This window comes from Gopherus flavomarginatus, chromosome 15 (genome assembly GCF_025201925.1).
Source record: "Gopherus flavomarginatus isolate rGopFla2 chromosome 15, rGopFla2.mat.asm, whole genome shotgun sequence".
Lineage (NCBI taxonomy): Eukaryota > Metazoa > Chordata > Testudines > Testudinidae > Gopherus > Gopherus flavomarginatus.
In genome coordinates, this window is record NC_066631.1 from 32,980,356 (window position 1) to 32,994,794 (window position 14,439).

The 14,439-nt window shown below is 48.8% G+C and overlaps 1 protein-coding gene across 4 annotated transcripts in view; it reads right to left on the bottom strand.

Moving 5' to 3' along the window:
• Positions 1-14,439, bottom strand: part of TTC28 (tetratricopeptide repeat domain 28) — a 511,170-nt gene that overhangs the window by 31,881 nt on the left and 464,850 nt on the right. For all 4 annotated transcript variants that reach the window (XM_050924019.1, XM_050924018.1, XM_050924020.1 and 1 more), the window contains one exon: positions 13,614-13,758. In XM_050924019.1, the coding sequence (XP_050779976.1) occupies positions 13,614-13,758 (145 nt within the window). The remainder of the gene's footprint in view (positions 1-13,613; positions 13,759-14,439) is intronic.

Consider the following 14,439-nt stretch of genomic DNA (forward strand, 5'->3'; position numbering starts at 1 on the left):
AACTTATAAGAGCCTGTATTGGAGAGATTGGAGAGAAACCTGGTTGCACGTCTGGTCCCTCTGAGCCCCCAGAGTGAACAACCACCAAAAACTAACAGCACACACACAAACTTCCCTCCCTCAAGATTTGAAAGTATCTTGTCCTCTGATTGGTCCTCTGGTCAGGTGACAGCCAGGCTTACTGAACTTGTTAACCCTTTACAGTCAAAGAGATATAAAGTACTTCTGTGCTATTAACTTTTCTTATCTGTTTATGACACGCCCCCCAAATCGCTGACAGTGTGTAAGTACACTGGCAGTGATTTCTCTCTAGAACTTTAAAATAAACAGATCATTAAACACATGCATCCTCACGTATGCCACTAATTAAGTAAAACTACAAGATTTTTCACATTGTAAGGACAATTTTTAACCAGTTGATTTTAGGGAGAGTGCATCAACTTCTTGATCTGTTGCCACAGCAGACCTTTCCCGGTTGTGGAGAGGGTCACCTCTCCCACGTCACCGTTACTTTCCCCTTTATCGTAGACACCGTCAGGCCACTCAGTGTCATCTCCTCCCTGGGCTGTGAACTGACAAACCTGTAAGTCTCTGTAATAAAAGGGCTTGAGAGAATTAACGTGGTACACTCGGGGCTTTAGGGAGGAATTGGGAAATGCTATGAGGTAGTTAACAGCTCCTAGGTGCTCTTGGACTGTGAATGGCCCTTCCCATGATGCTTCCATTTTATGGGCCTGTTGCGCCTTTAAGACCATAACCTGGTCTCCTACCTTGAAGGAACGTTCTCTGGTATGTCTATCATACCAGGCCTTTTGCTCTTCCTGAGCATCCTTTAGGTTCTCTTTAGCAAGGGCTAAAGAGTGATGGAGGGTGCTTTGTAGGTTGCTTACAAAGTCCAGAATATTAGTCCCTGGAGAAGGCATAAACCCCTCCCATTGCTGCTTCACCAACTATAATAGCCCCTTAACCTCGTGGCCATACACAAGCTCAAACGGTGAGAACCCTAAACTGGGATGTGGTACAGCCCTGTAAGCAATGAGCAACTGCTGCAACACTAGATCCCAGTCATTGGAATGTTCATTCACGAATTTACGTATCATGGCCCCCAAAGTTCCATTAAACCTTTCCACCAGGCCATTGGTTTGATGGTGGTACGGGGTGGCAACCAAGTGATTCACCCCATGAGTTTCCCACAGTTCTTTCATGGTCCCTGCCAGGAAATTAGTCCCTGAATCCGTAAGGATGTCGGAGGGACAACCTACCCTAGCAAAAATGTCTATTAGGGCCTGGCACACAGTTTTAGCTCTGGTGTTGCCTACAGCTACTGCTTCCGGCCATCGGGTAGCAAAGTCCACGAAAGTCAGTACGTACTGCTTTCCTCTGGGTGTCTTTTTTGGGAAAGGGCCCAGAATATCCACAGCTACTCGCTGAAATGGGACCTCTATTATGGGGAGTGGCTGGAGAGGGGCCTTGACCTGGTCTTGGGGCTTTCCCACTCTTTGGCACACCTCACAAGACCGGACATACTTGGCAATATCCTTGCCCATCCCCTCCCAGTGGAAGGACTTCCCCAACCTGACTTTGGTTCTGTTCACCCCAGCATGGCCACTGGGATGATCATGGGCTAAGCTTAAGAGCTTCCCCCAGTACTTAGTTGGAACCACCAACTGTTTTTGTGGATGCCAGTCTTCCCAGTGTCCACCAGAAAGAGTCTCCCTATATAAAAATCCTTGTTCTATAATAAACCGAGATCTGTTAGAAGAACTGAGAGGCGGTGAGGTGCTCCGTGCCGCCGCCCAAGCTTTCTGAAGGCTGTCATCTGCTTCCTGCTCAGTCTGGAACTGTTTCCTGGAGGTTGGAGACACCAGTTCCTCCTCAGACTGTGGACTTCGGCTTGGTCCTTCGGGAAGCGATGTAGGTGATGGGATTGTTTTCGTGGCTGGTGAACCGCTCTCCGCTGGTGCACCAGGTGGTATTTCAGGCTCTGGCTGAGCCTCTTGGGTCTGGTTGTTTGCTGCTTCTGCCAGTTCAGGCTCGCTGGCGTTTTCTGGCGTTGGGGCTGAAGATGTGTTTGCAAGTGCTGGTGTCAGTGCTGGCAATAGTTCTGGTGCTGGTTGCGTTTCCAGGTCTGGGTCTGCGACTGGAAGTACTGTGGCTGTTTCAGTCGTTGGCAGGGAATCCGGGTCCACTACCTCTGTCTGGGTCTCTGCCAACACAGATGGGCCCTCTGTGGACGGTTCAGGAACAGGGATGGGTCTGGAGGCTTGCCTGGCTTGGCTGCGTGTAACCATTCCCACCGTCTTGGCCCACTTTACCTGGTTGGCCAAGTCTTCCCCCAGTAGCATGGGGATGTGATAATTGTTATAGACTGCAAAAGTCCACATTCCCGACCAGCCTTTGTACTGGACAGGCAGTTTAGCTGTAGGCAAGTTTACAGCTTGTGCCATGAAGGGGTAAATTGTCACTTGGGCCTTTGAGTTGATGAATTTGGGGTCCACTAAGGATTGGTGGATAGCTGACACTTGTGCCCCTGTGTCTCTCCACGCGATAACCTTCTTTCTGCCCACTCTCAAAATTTCCCTTCGCTCTGAGGGTATTTGAGAGGCATCTGGGCCTGGGGATCTTTGGAGTGATGGAGATATAATGAACTGCACTTGGTTGGGATTCTTGGGGCAGTTGGCCTTTATATGTCCCAGTTCATTACACTTGAAGCATCGCCCAGCTGACTGGTCGCTGGGCCGAGGTGGGTTACTGAAGATTGGTGAGGTGAGAGAATAGGGAGTCGGCGGCTTTCCTTGGGTTGTAGGTAGGGTCCTGGGTTGCCCTCGGTGATAGGGTTTATTGTCAGTGTGCCCCTGGGGTAGTCGCTCCCCTTGACAGTAGCTTTTTTCTTTTCTGCCACTTCCATCCATTTGGCTCCAATCTCTCCCGCCTCAGTTACCGTTCTGGGCTTCCCATCTAGGATATACCTTTCTATTTCTTCAGGAACACCCTCTAAGAACTGTTCCAATTGTATTAGGAGGTGCATGTCATCCAGAGATTTAACATTGGCTCCTGATATCCAGGCATTATAATTCTTTGCAATGTGGTAGGCGTGTCGGGGGAATGACACATCTGGGTTCCATTTTAGGGTTCTGAACCGCCGACGGGCATGTTCAGGTGTTATCCCCATTCTGTATCTGGCCTTGGTTTGAAATAGTTTATAATCGTTCATGTTCTCCTTAGGCATTTCAGCCGCCACTTCTGCTAAGGGTCCACTGAGCTGTGGCATCAGTTCTATCATGTACTGGTCTTCAGGGATGTTGTACCCAAGGCAGGCTCTTTCAAAATTCTCTAAGAAGGCTTCAGTGTCATCACCTGCCTTGTAGGTGGGAAATCTCTTGGGATGTGGAACAATAACTGGCGAAGGGTTGTTAGGGTTGGCTGGAGCATGCTGCCTAGCCTGCGCTAATTCCAGGGCCTGCCGGTGGGCCTCCCTCTGGATTTCCAATTCTTTCTCTTTTATCTCCAGCTCTCTCCTGTGGGCGGCCTCTCTTTCTCTCAGCTCCATCTCTTGTAGTTTTTTTTCCATGTCTCGCCTGTGGTCTGCGTCTTTGGATTTGTTCCTCTGCCTCCAGTCTCGCTCATTCCTGTTTCAGGGCATCCTTGAGAGTAATGGTTTCTGTTTTCTTGTATTGGGGCGCCCTCTGGTGTTTACTGCCTGAAATTCTGCTTCTCTGTTGCCTCCTGACGGTTGCTTAGCAACATAATTTTTTTTAAACTCCTTCTACCTAGCTATTCCCGACAGAGTTAGAAAGAAAAAAAACCATTCATTTGCAAATGTGTTTTGCTGGTATATGGTGACTCACAACTGGAGTCCCTTTGTTTAAAAAAGATCCTTGTTAAACCCTAGTGCCTCTGCCTTCAGAGTACTCAGAAGGGAGAGGCCAAAAAAAACTTGCAGACCTTTGCTTTTAACACAATCTCCTCTAGCCTGCTTTACACGCAGCTAGCAGGGGAAGAGAAAGAAAAAATCCTGCCGACTTTTGCTTTTAAACCCAAACCTCTCAGTCTGCCTGCAGATAGCTAGCAGGGGGAGAAATAAAAACCTCACTGGCTTTTGGATTCTATCTTATCCCACCGCTAACACCATGTCATGGTATAATCCTCACTCTGAACCTTAGCATCCAAAAGATGGGGTACCAGCATGAATTCCTCTAAGCTCAATTACCAGCTTAGAACCTGTAGCGCTGCCACCAACCAGGAATTCCAGTGCCTGGTACACTCTGGTCCCCCCAAAACCTTGCCCGGGGACCCCCAAGACCCAGACCCTCTGGATCTTAACACAAGGAAAGTAAACCCTTTCCCTCACCATTGCCTCTCCCAGACTTCCCCTCCCTGGGTTACCCTGGAAGATCACTGTGATTCAAACTCCTTGAATCACAAAACAGAGAGGAAAATCCACCTTCCTCCCTCCTCCTCTTTCCCCCTCCCAGACTCTTCCTGATAGAAAGTAATCCTGACACAGAGAGAAATCAGCCTCTCTCTCCCTCTTCCCTCCTTTCTCCCCACCAATTCCCTGGTGAATCCAGACCCAGTCCCCTGGGGTCTCACCAGAATAAAAAAACAATTAGGTTCTTAAACAAGAAAAACTTTTAATTAAAGAAAGAAAAAACAGTAAAAATTATCTTTGTAAATTTAAAAAAAATGCAATAGGTACAAGGTCTTTCAGCTATAGGCACTGGGAACACCCTCCCAGCCTAAGTATACAAGTACAAATTAGAATCTTTTCAGCAAAATACCAATTTGAACTCCTTCCAGCCAAATACACATTTGCAAATAAAGAAAACAAACAGAAGCCTAACTCACTTTATCTACCTAGTACTCACTAGTCTGAACTTATAAGAGCCTGTATTGGAGAGATTGGAGAGAAACCTGGTTGCACGTCTGATCCCTCTGAGCCCCCAGAGTGAACAACAACCAAAAACTAACAGCACACACACAAACTTCCCTCCCTCAAGATTTGAAAGTATCCTGTCCTCTGATTGGTCCTCGGGTCAGGTGACAACCAGGCTTACTGAACTTGTTAACCCTTTACAGTCAAAGAGATATAAAGTACTTCTGTGCTATTAACTTTTCTTATCTGTTTATGACAAAGGGTCTTAAATTCCCTCTGGCCGCCACCCACTCCTGGAGGCAAGGCAACAGCTAAGGAAGGGTAAGCCACAACGGAGGCAGGCTAGTCACACAGGTAGGCGGTTAGAGAGAGAGAGCAAGAAACTTTCCCATGTGAAATGGCAATAAAACGGCAGAAGAAAAAGAAAGAGATTTTCTTTTTAAGAGGAGTTAAAAATAGTCACTGACCTCGTGCTGTTTTTCCTGCCCTCCTTGCAGCTCTATAGCTCACCCTGCTCCACCGACTGGAGACAAAGATACAGGGTCAGTCACTCTGACATCCAGCTGCCTCAGGAGCCTTCCTGAGAAAAATGTTCTCTCCATTCTGACATATTGTTTACAAGCACCAACGGCTCCTTGAGGGAGGCCTCCCCCTGCACACTGCCTGTGGTGAACCAGCCTGCGTGCTCTGCAGCTAAATTTACCAGCCTCTGCTCAATCTTGCCTCTCTCTGCAGAGACCAAGTTGACAAGCAGTAGCTTCCCACCAGGGGGTTGTTGTTTTCCAGAAATTTTTTTTTATATATTCCGTTTGACTTACTGCTCCAGGAGCGTTAGCTGCAGGCAACATAATGAGACTATCTAAGCCATTGTGACATGTGCCTAGCAGAATTTTCCATTTGTATGGGAAACCCCCAAGGTTTAATATTTTTTCATGATAGCTGCATGTGTGTTAGGGAAACAAATACAATTATGAGGCTCATTTGCATTTCACATTCCTCCAAGAACTATTTTCAGGGGCGAGTTTAAACAAAAAGCTGTTGAATGAAAGCAATGGAGGCAAGGCTGTGAACAGCAAAGCATGGGATCCCGCGCTCTGCATCAGGCCAAGCATAGGAACACCACTGGCAGCCATGAGGTTCCAGGTCCCAGCACAGGAGGGTGGCTGTAATGGCCACGTAATTGTTTGCCTTGGTGGCTGATGAATTGCTGGCAGTATGACTGAGCCATTGGGCACCGGCAGTGGGGTCAGCCGCTAAGATGCTGACAAGCTGCTGATGTGGGTGGTCCCTCTTCTTAGCAGTCACTGCGCTATGGACACCAGCGAGGCGCTGCCAGTAACAGGATTGGATATCTGAGCAGAGACGGAGCTGCCATTTGCTGAGGTGATGCATACATGGTCTGCCACCTCTGTCCATCCCCTATAGGATTAGTTATTGTAATGCTGGGCAGCAGGCTCTCCAAGGCTTTATCTGCAGCCCCTAACCCCAGGGACAGCAGCCACAGGGTACCCTGGGTCAGTCCCATAAAATTACAACACGGCCCAGCTGTGATGCTCCTCAGGCTGGAGGGAGATAGCAGGTGCCAAGAACACTTGAGATCCTGTTAGAGATCAACTGCCAGCCTAGCCCTAGTCCTTTGGACAAAAGCTGAAGTGCAGCTCCCAGATTTAGCTTATTCCAGGCCCTCGCAAAAGCCTGCCCAGCAAATGGCTCGTCTCAGAGCTCTCTAAAGGTTAGGAGCCTTGCACCAGAATCATCACCAGTAACGTTACTCCCCTCCATGAAAGCAGGTTCCGCCTTCCAAATTGTAGCCCATCGGGCTAGCTTGCCTTCATTATATTCACTGCTCTGCCTTCATTGTATTCTGTTTGCATTATATTCAGCGGTAATGCAAGGAATCTATAGGTCTGTACCCTGTGAGACATTACCTCCAGCAGTTAGCATAAGGCTTGGGGCCCATGAATTTTGGCACAGATAAATGATCTAATGGTCACCCCTGAGTTTTGGGGAACTGAAAATAAGGTGTGCAAGGAGGATACTGACCATAGTGACACCTGCCAACCACAGAAACATGAGTAAACATCCGGAGATGACTAACCACAGGAGCATTAGACATGGTGGCATCAGCATAACATACTATAAAAGTTGCATCCCAGCCTAGGGAGAAAGACGTAACCCCGGGAGGTGCCAGAATAATGGCCACTGATGATGAGAGGGGAGGTGATGCGGAAGATGATGGCTGACATTTCAGGTTGTTCTACAGGAGATGGTGTGAGTATATGATGTGCAGATGTACATTCTGTAGTATCTCTATCTACCTCACTGAGTTGGGGTGTTTGTGACTGAGATTAATAAACTATTTGCAAATATAGAAGCGCTCCCATAGAGAGAGTGTTGCTGCTGTGCACATAATAATTTGAATAATACTGGGCCTGATCTTGGGACAAATACCTGCCAACCTTCAAAGTGATAACTCGGAATTCTTAAGTAATCAATGTAATTAGTACATAATCTATAGATCAGGCTACAGAATCCTGGCCATGTTCTCTAGGAGTTACATGCATTGCTGCGGGGGTACGGGGGAGCTTACAGTGGCAGGCGCTGAGCCCAGGCTCATGGCAGTTACACCTCCAGCTATGAAGCAGTTTGTACAGGCAGGACCAATGTGCCAAAAAGCCACTCTCTGTAAAATAACCCTGTATCCCAGAGACTCCCTGGGGGTGGCTGGGAATTGTTTCTCTCCTCAGGCGGCCAGCATTGTGCTCCAGCACAATCACGTGTCTGTTCTCCCTGCTGTCCTAGCTTTAGAAAAGAGCATTAATGTCTGAAAAATTACCCTCATCTTGTCTGCTTAGAGACTCAAGAAGGGAGAGTTGGGCCTGGTATTTTCCCTGTTGGGTTATTGCTTTGTGACACTGGAACCTGCTTGAGGATCTCAGACACCAGGTGGTCTGAAGTTCTGGGTATGATATAACACTTTGCATTTGGTAATGCTTGCTATTAATTAATTACTAACTAGCTGTATAAAGAATAAAATCCACAGTTCAGACATTCCCTCCCTCTCTGTCGTGCTGCCATGCAACCAGATCCACACCTCCCTGAGGAACGTGGAGTAACTGAAGTCACAGGAAAAGTAAATGACTTTGATAATCAAATACAACTTGATACAGGGACTTCTTGTGGATCACAGAGGCTAGTGGACAGCGCATTTTAAGGTGCCTGAATTGTAAAGGATCAGCAGCTGACACAATGAACTGATAGCCTGGTCTCTAGATGTCAAACAGCTCACTGGGAGTTAGTAGCTAGAGTGAGAAATCTCTGGTGACACCTAGACCCAAACCACTGACACCTTCCCACAAGCACTGATGGTGGCAGTGCTGGCTGCTTGGGCAGCTCCCCAGAAATGCTGTTTGGGTCTTGGGAAATCTCATGGAGAATTTTTACCATTACTGTGCATCAGACAGACAGCTAGCCAGAAATCACTTTCCCACCCCTGCCTAATCACACCTGAGTCTGCGCTCACCTCACCACATGTATCTCAACCAGGGGCAAACCAGAAGCTTGGAGGCAGCCCTAAGCATCTGAGCAGCACCCTGATACCATAGCAACTGAAAAGTGTTGGAGAGGCGTGGGTGAGTGTTCCCAGGGCTGACACCCTCTAGCTGAACAGACTGCAGCAGAGCCAGAGAATCCACTCCAGAGTCGATGTTCAGGTAGCAGTGACCCCAGCGATCTGGAAACTCAGCAGGCCCCCACTGCTGCTCCTCGTAGCCTATTGTGCAGGTGTAAATGGCTCCAGCTCCTGTGAGGCTCAGACTGGGGCTGATGTGATGTTTCATGATGGCTGATGTACGCGACTACACTATGCACATCTTAAAGATCAGTCCAAGTGTGGCTGCCTTCCTGACAGCAAAGGACAGAATGTTTCAAGGAAGCCACTAAGGCAGCGCTTTCCCTTTAAGCAAAAATTAAATCAAATAGCAGCGTAATGCCTAAGGTAAAATATTATTCCATTCCGCTTCTCAGATTCTCTGACCCAGGCCCTTAACAACATCACAGCTGCTAAACAAAGACAGTTGTTCAAATAATTATGAGCACTGCATAAAGGGCCTAATCTCTTTAGTCTTGAAGTGTCTGTGATTTATAATCTCAGACTTTTATTTTCAATATTTTTATTGAAAGGCTGAACACACAATTCTATATTCTGTCTAGGAAACCTGTGGCTGGCTTCCCAGGTCGGCTCACGTTGACAGTGCAGCACTGCCCCCTAGTGGACAGATCGCATAGCAGCTGCACAGGGAAATCTGGGTACCAGCTAGCACAGCTCTCTGGCTTTCATATAAAGTGGGAGAATTAAGACTTGTAGGAAAAAGAAAAATGGGGAAAGGGGATTCTGACATTCATAGGCTCCCTGCATCTCTTAGGAAAGAGGAGTCACTACTCTGAGTAACAAAGATACACCAATTAAATCCCTCCTGCAAGTGAAGTCAGGAATGTAGGTGAGATGACAGTGCCCCTCACTAACTCTTCCTGCAGCGAACCCCCAAAGCTTGTGCAGTCTGTCTCACTCAGCTACTGCCCCCATTGTGTACTATGCAGAATCACTGCAGACTTTCCTGACAGCTGGCAGATAAACCCAGACCTCTCCTCTCCGATGAGACATTATTGTGAAATTGTTCTCAGCTCTTTAGGTCACTGTGATTCTGTCACATCTAAACATCCCACAGCAACATCTCAGCAGGCACCTGAAGTCACTCCCTGTCTACAGTGGTGGTGTATGCATGTTAAGTGCAGTCCTTTTCTTGAGCGATTTCTCTCCTATGCCTTGTCCACACTCCTCATTCCCAGCAGGTCTCTCGCACAAGGTGCTGCTCCCAAGCACCTCAGATTGATTGGGCCCTTTAACAGCATGTGGCTGTAGCAATGAGACCATGTGGTGTGATTCTACTTGTCAGCTGTCTCCTGTTCTCCCCCTTGCTCACCAGCACCAACAGCTCTCCCTGCACTGTACACTCAAGATCAGCGACAAGAGTGCCCCCAGAAACCTCATAACTCCATGTGCCCCAAACCACTAGAGTGACAGCAATATCCTGTCTGAGCTCCAGCACAGCCAGCAACCCAACCTGTGCCCAGCAGGGAGCACATCCCAGCAGCGTCTCCTCACGGCCTGTGCCTAGGGCCCTGGCTAGCACTTTCTTACTGGCTATGCCAGGCTCTTGTTGTAACACAGCACTGCGGGATGGGTGGGGGACGGAGAGGAGGACGAGGCTTTCGGGTCTACTCAGACTCACACCATTCGATATACAGAAGCCTAAGGAAACCTGGGATGAAAACACCCTTCACATGGCAGTGCACTGGAGAATGCAGGCTCTGGGGATTCACTGATTCCGTCAGCATGTTGTTTAACAGCATAAAAGGAAATGAGAACTATCCCGTGGTGGTATAACTTGCATGGCTTTGCAATAGGTGTGGAGCGTAAATCAGGACAAGCTAGTATGGCCTCAGTAAGCCTCTAGTTATAATGCTGTCTGCAGTTCTGGTCACCTCTTTCTCGGAAGGACAGAGCTGAGATTGAGACGGCAGGGCAGGGGACAGCCAGGTTTGGGCTGGGGTTAGGGGAAAGGAATCACCCTTGGCCTTTCTCAGCCTTGAGGAAGGGAATTCTGGGGGATCTAATGAGGGTGCAGGAGGAGCATCAGAAAGGAGAGTCGCAGAAAGGCTGGGGAGCAACCTTAGAGTCAGTCCTGGAAAGTATAAGGTCAATGAGCTGACAAGCAGGAGTTAACAGCAGCGACTGGCTAGCAGTCAGCAATTCCACGATGGCGTACTCCAGGGCTCTGCCAACAGTAGCTATCCACCTGCATGGCCCAGGAGAGGGGTAAGGGAACATCCTCACTATGCAGATTGTCATTTATGTTTGAGGCAGCACCTAGACCTACCCATCAGGATGGGTGTGATACAAATGCAGAGTAAAGCATGAGCCCTGCCCCAGAGCTTAAAGGCAAATAGACAACAAGCAGGCGAGGGGAGAGCAAAGATCCCGCACACATGCAAAGAGGTCAGGGAGTGACTAGCAAAAGGCTTCTTTATATCAACCTTCTTTTACCCTTAGCCTGCTTGCTACATGTTCCGCATTTAACCTCGGGTGTCGATTCTCGTCTATCACTAACTCAAGCCTCTTCAGAGTTTGAAAAGGGATGGAAACCAGGAGCCCAGAGAGGGGATGTGACTTGCCCCTGGTCACTCAGCAAGTCGCTGGTAGAGCTGGGATTAGAATCCCAGCCCCCGGACTCCTCACCTGGAGTTCAGGCAGAGATCTGGTTAGTCTGGTAGAATTCCATTCCATACCAATGGTGCGACATCTCATTACATCCACTCCGTGTGATGTGCTCCTGCGTATGACCACGGTGGCACTATGCTTCATGTGGCACCTTTCCGATTCTCTGCCTGTGATTAACTGATACTTGGAACACCCCATCACACATCCAGCATGCGACCAACCCCTCTGCATGAGACACTCCACACATCCCATACCTGCTGCATGGAACACCCTGCCACAGAGCACCCTGTCTCTGAAAAGATGCAGCAGAAATTCACAGGCTCAAAGATGGGCCGTAAAAACATCAAGAGCCCTGGAGAGGCTCTCTGGTAAAAACACAATATAGGGGTGTCATAAACAGATAGTAGGGTTTAATAGAACAGAAGTACTTCATATCTCTTTTGCCTGTAAAGGATTAACAAAATCAGTGAGCCAGGCTGTCACCTGACCAGAGGACCAATCAGGGGACAGGATACTTTCAAATCTTGAGGGAGGGAAGTTTGTGTGTGCTGTTAGTGTTTGGTTGTTGTTCTCTCTGGGGGCTCAGAGGGGCCAGACGTGCAACCAGGTTTCTCTCCAATCTCCCCGATACAGACTCTTATATGTCCAGAATAGTAAGTACAAGGTAGATAAGGCGAGTTAGGCTTGTGTTTATTTTCTTTATTTGCAAATGTGTATTTGGCTGGAAGGAGTTCAAATGTGTATTTTGCTGAAAGGATTTTAATTTGTACTTGTATACTTAGGCTGGGAGGGTATTCCCAGTGTCTATAGCTGAAAGACCCTGTACCTATTCCATTTTAAATTTACAAAGATAATTTTTACTGTTTTTTTCTTTCTTTAATTAAAAGCTTTTCTTGTTTAAGAACCTGATTGTTTTTTTTATTCTGGTGAGACCCCAGGGGACTGGGTCTGGATCCACCAGGGAATTGGTGGGGAGAAAGGAGGGAAGGGGGAGAGAAAGGTTAAATTTCTCTCTGTGTTAGGATTACTTTCTCTCTCAGGAAGAGTCTGGGAGGGTGAGAGAGAAGGAGTGGGGGAAGGTGGATTTTCCTCTCTGTTTTAAGTTTCAAGGAGTTTGAATCACAGTGATCTTCCAGGGTAACCCAGGGAGGGGAAGCCTGGGAGAGGCAATGGTGAGGGAAAGGGTTTACTTTCCTTGTGTTAAGATCCAGGGGGTCTGGGTCTTGGGGGTCCCCGGGCAAGGTTTTGGGGGGACCAGAGTGTACCAGGCACTGGAATTCCTGGTTGGTGGCAGCGCTACAGGTTCTAAGCTGGTAATTGAGCTTAGAGGAATTCATGCTGGTACCCCATCTTTTGGATGCTAAGGTTCAGAGTAGGGGTTTATACCATGACAGGGGGAAAGCTGAGGAATCTAAGAAGACAGTAATAGTCAGACCCTCTCCCGCTCCCTGGAAACAAGCTGCCTGGGAGTGCTCTGCACAGGACGTTCAGTCAGCCAGAGCTCAGTGGATGTCACGCTTATCAGCATCCTTAGAAAGGGGCGTGGAGACCCTCCTGGCAAGCAGGCCTGAGCTCTTGATGCTACCCACTGAGGGAGCCAGGGATGATTTCAACCTGCAGCTACTCCATTCTACAGATCACCCTGTAGCCAGACTGCCCCCTTTTCCAGATCCCATCTCCTCGCCCAGCCCCTCTTCTGGTGGGTCAAGAAAAATGTTTCACTCTGTACCCAGGGGCAGGCCATGCCCATGGCCCAAGGCCCACCAGCACAGACCAAGATGAGTCAAACATGTGGGAATCCTACATGGAAACCCGCAGGCACAAACCCCCACCCTCAGCATTTCAGACAGGGCCCCAGCCTGGGGTAAGTGAATGCATTAATGCAGCAGCACTAGCAGCCCCAGGCAGTGGAAAGCACTGGGCTGGGCAGAGGGCTCTTTTATCGCTGTATGCGAGAACAGATACGCTGGCAGGGTTTGGGTTCTGTCTGGAAACAAGTCACAGGAGGAGGTAACAATGAATGGTCCTGGACTGAGAACCTGGGACACTGAGGCAGTCTTTATCCTAAGAATGGATACAGCATAGGCATTACCAGGGCAAGCTTCCCCACGAATGTGGCACTCCTTGAGATCCCCATCCTAGAGGGATCTCCTTGAGGGGGAGAAGAGAGTTCACTTTTTATGAAACTCATTTCACGTCGGGTCCACTGAACAGCCTCCCATGCGAAGTACTTGCAGTTGCTATTCCTCTCCTGGATTTAACACAGCAATGCTCCATATAACCTACTCCCTGAGCTATCCAGTCACCCAGCTGCCCCACGCTGGAACCAGGCATCCACCGGTGAAAGGTTCTGTGCTTCGTTCCCAAACCATGAGTTATCTGGCCTCTTCCTTTCCAGGCCCCAGAAAGTTCTAGTAAGTTGGACTCTGCAACTTTTGCCTGTAGCAAGGCACTTACCCCTTCCATGGGCCCTATCAACAGGTCGTAGAGCGCACGTAGTGGGGATTTGGAGAAGGTGCTCTGCCTCCTAGGAAGAGAGGATGTTCCATCCTTAGCAGGGCCCATGGTGCTGCTGAACAGACTAGTCATGCTCTGACAGCTCCTGAGGATAGAAGGAAAGCAAGAGGTTAACTGGAAAGGCATGGAGATTTGAAGTGGATTGCCGAGGCATCACCCTAGCTTCCCACAAGCCAGTCCCTATGCCTGCCCAGGAAAGGCTGGTATTCCAGGAGCAGCTTTCCTCCCTGGTTTGATTCTCCCATTCAGTCGAACACCACGCCGAACAATGAGAGAAACCGCAGGGTGAATCAGCTGCAGACAACAGCCTACATTTCCATGGAGTTTCTCTACAGAATCAAATGTCCCAAAGTGCTGTTCAAGGCACTTAATTACATACTTGTGTGCAGCAATTGCATGCAGGCGAACGTGAGACGCATGAAGACTCGCCTGCAGCCACAGGAAGATTTACAAGGGCGCTAGGCACCAATTAATCTGAGATGGCATCCAAAGGGAAACACGACAAAGGGAGCACTGGGCAGACACCTGTGCTTGCTGCCTTTAGGCGGCATGGCCCCACACAGCTGAAAGCCTCACTGAGGGAGCACAGCTCCCCCCGCTTGGGCTGGGAGCCAGCAAGCTGCTGACTGGGAGCTACAGCCTCAGTTAGACACAACTGCGTCTTTCAGCCGTGAGAGTGACCCTGAGAAAGCCCAACATCCCCCTAAGCCAAGCGGACAGCACTGGGCCCAGGGTAAGTCCTGTGCATCCACGGCCAAAAGCGTCA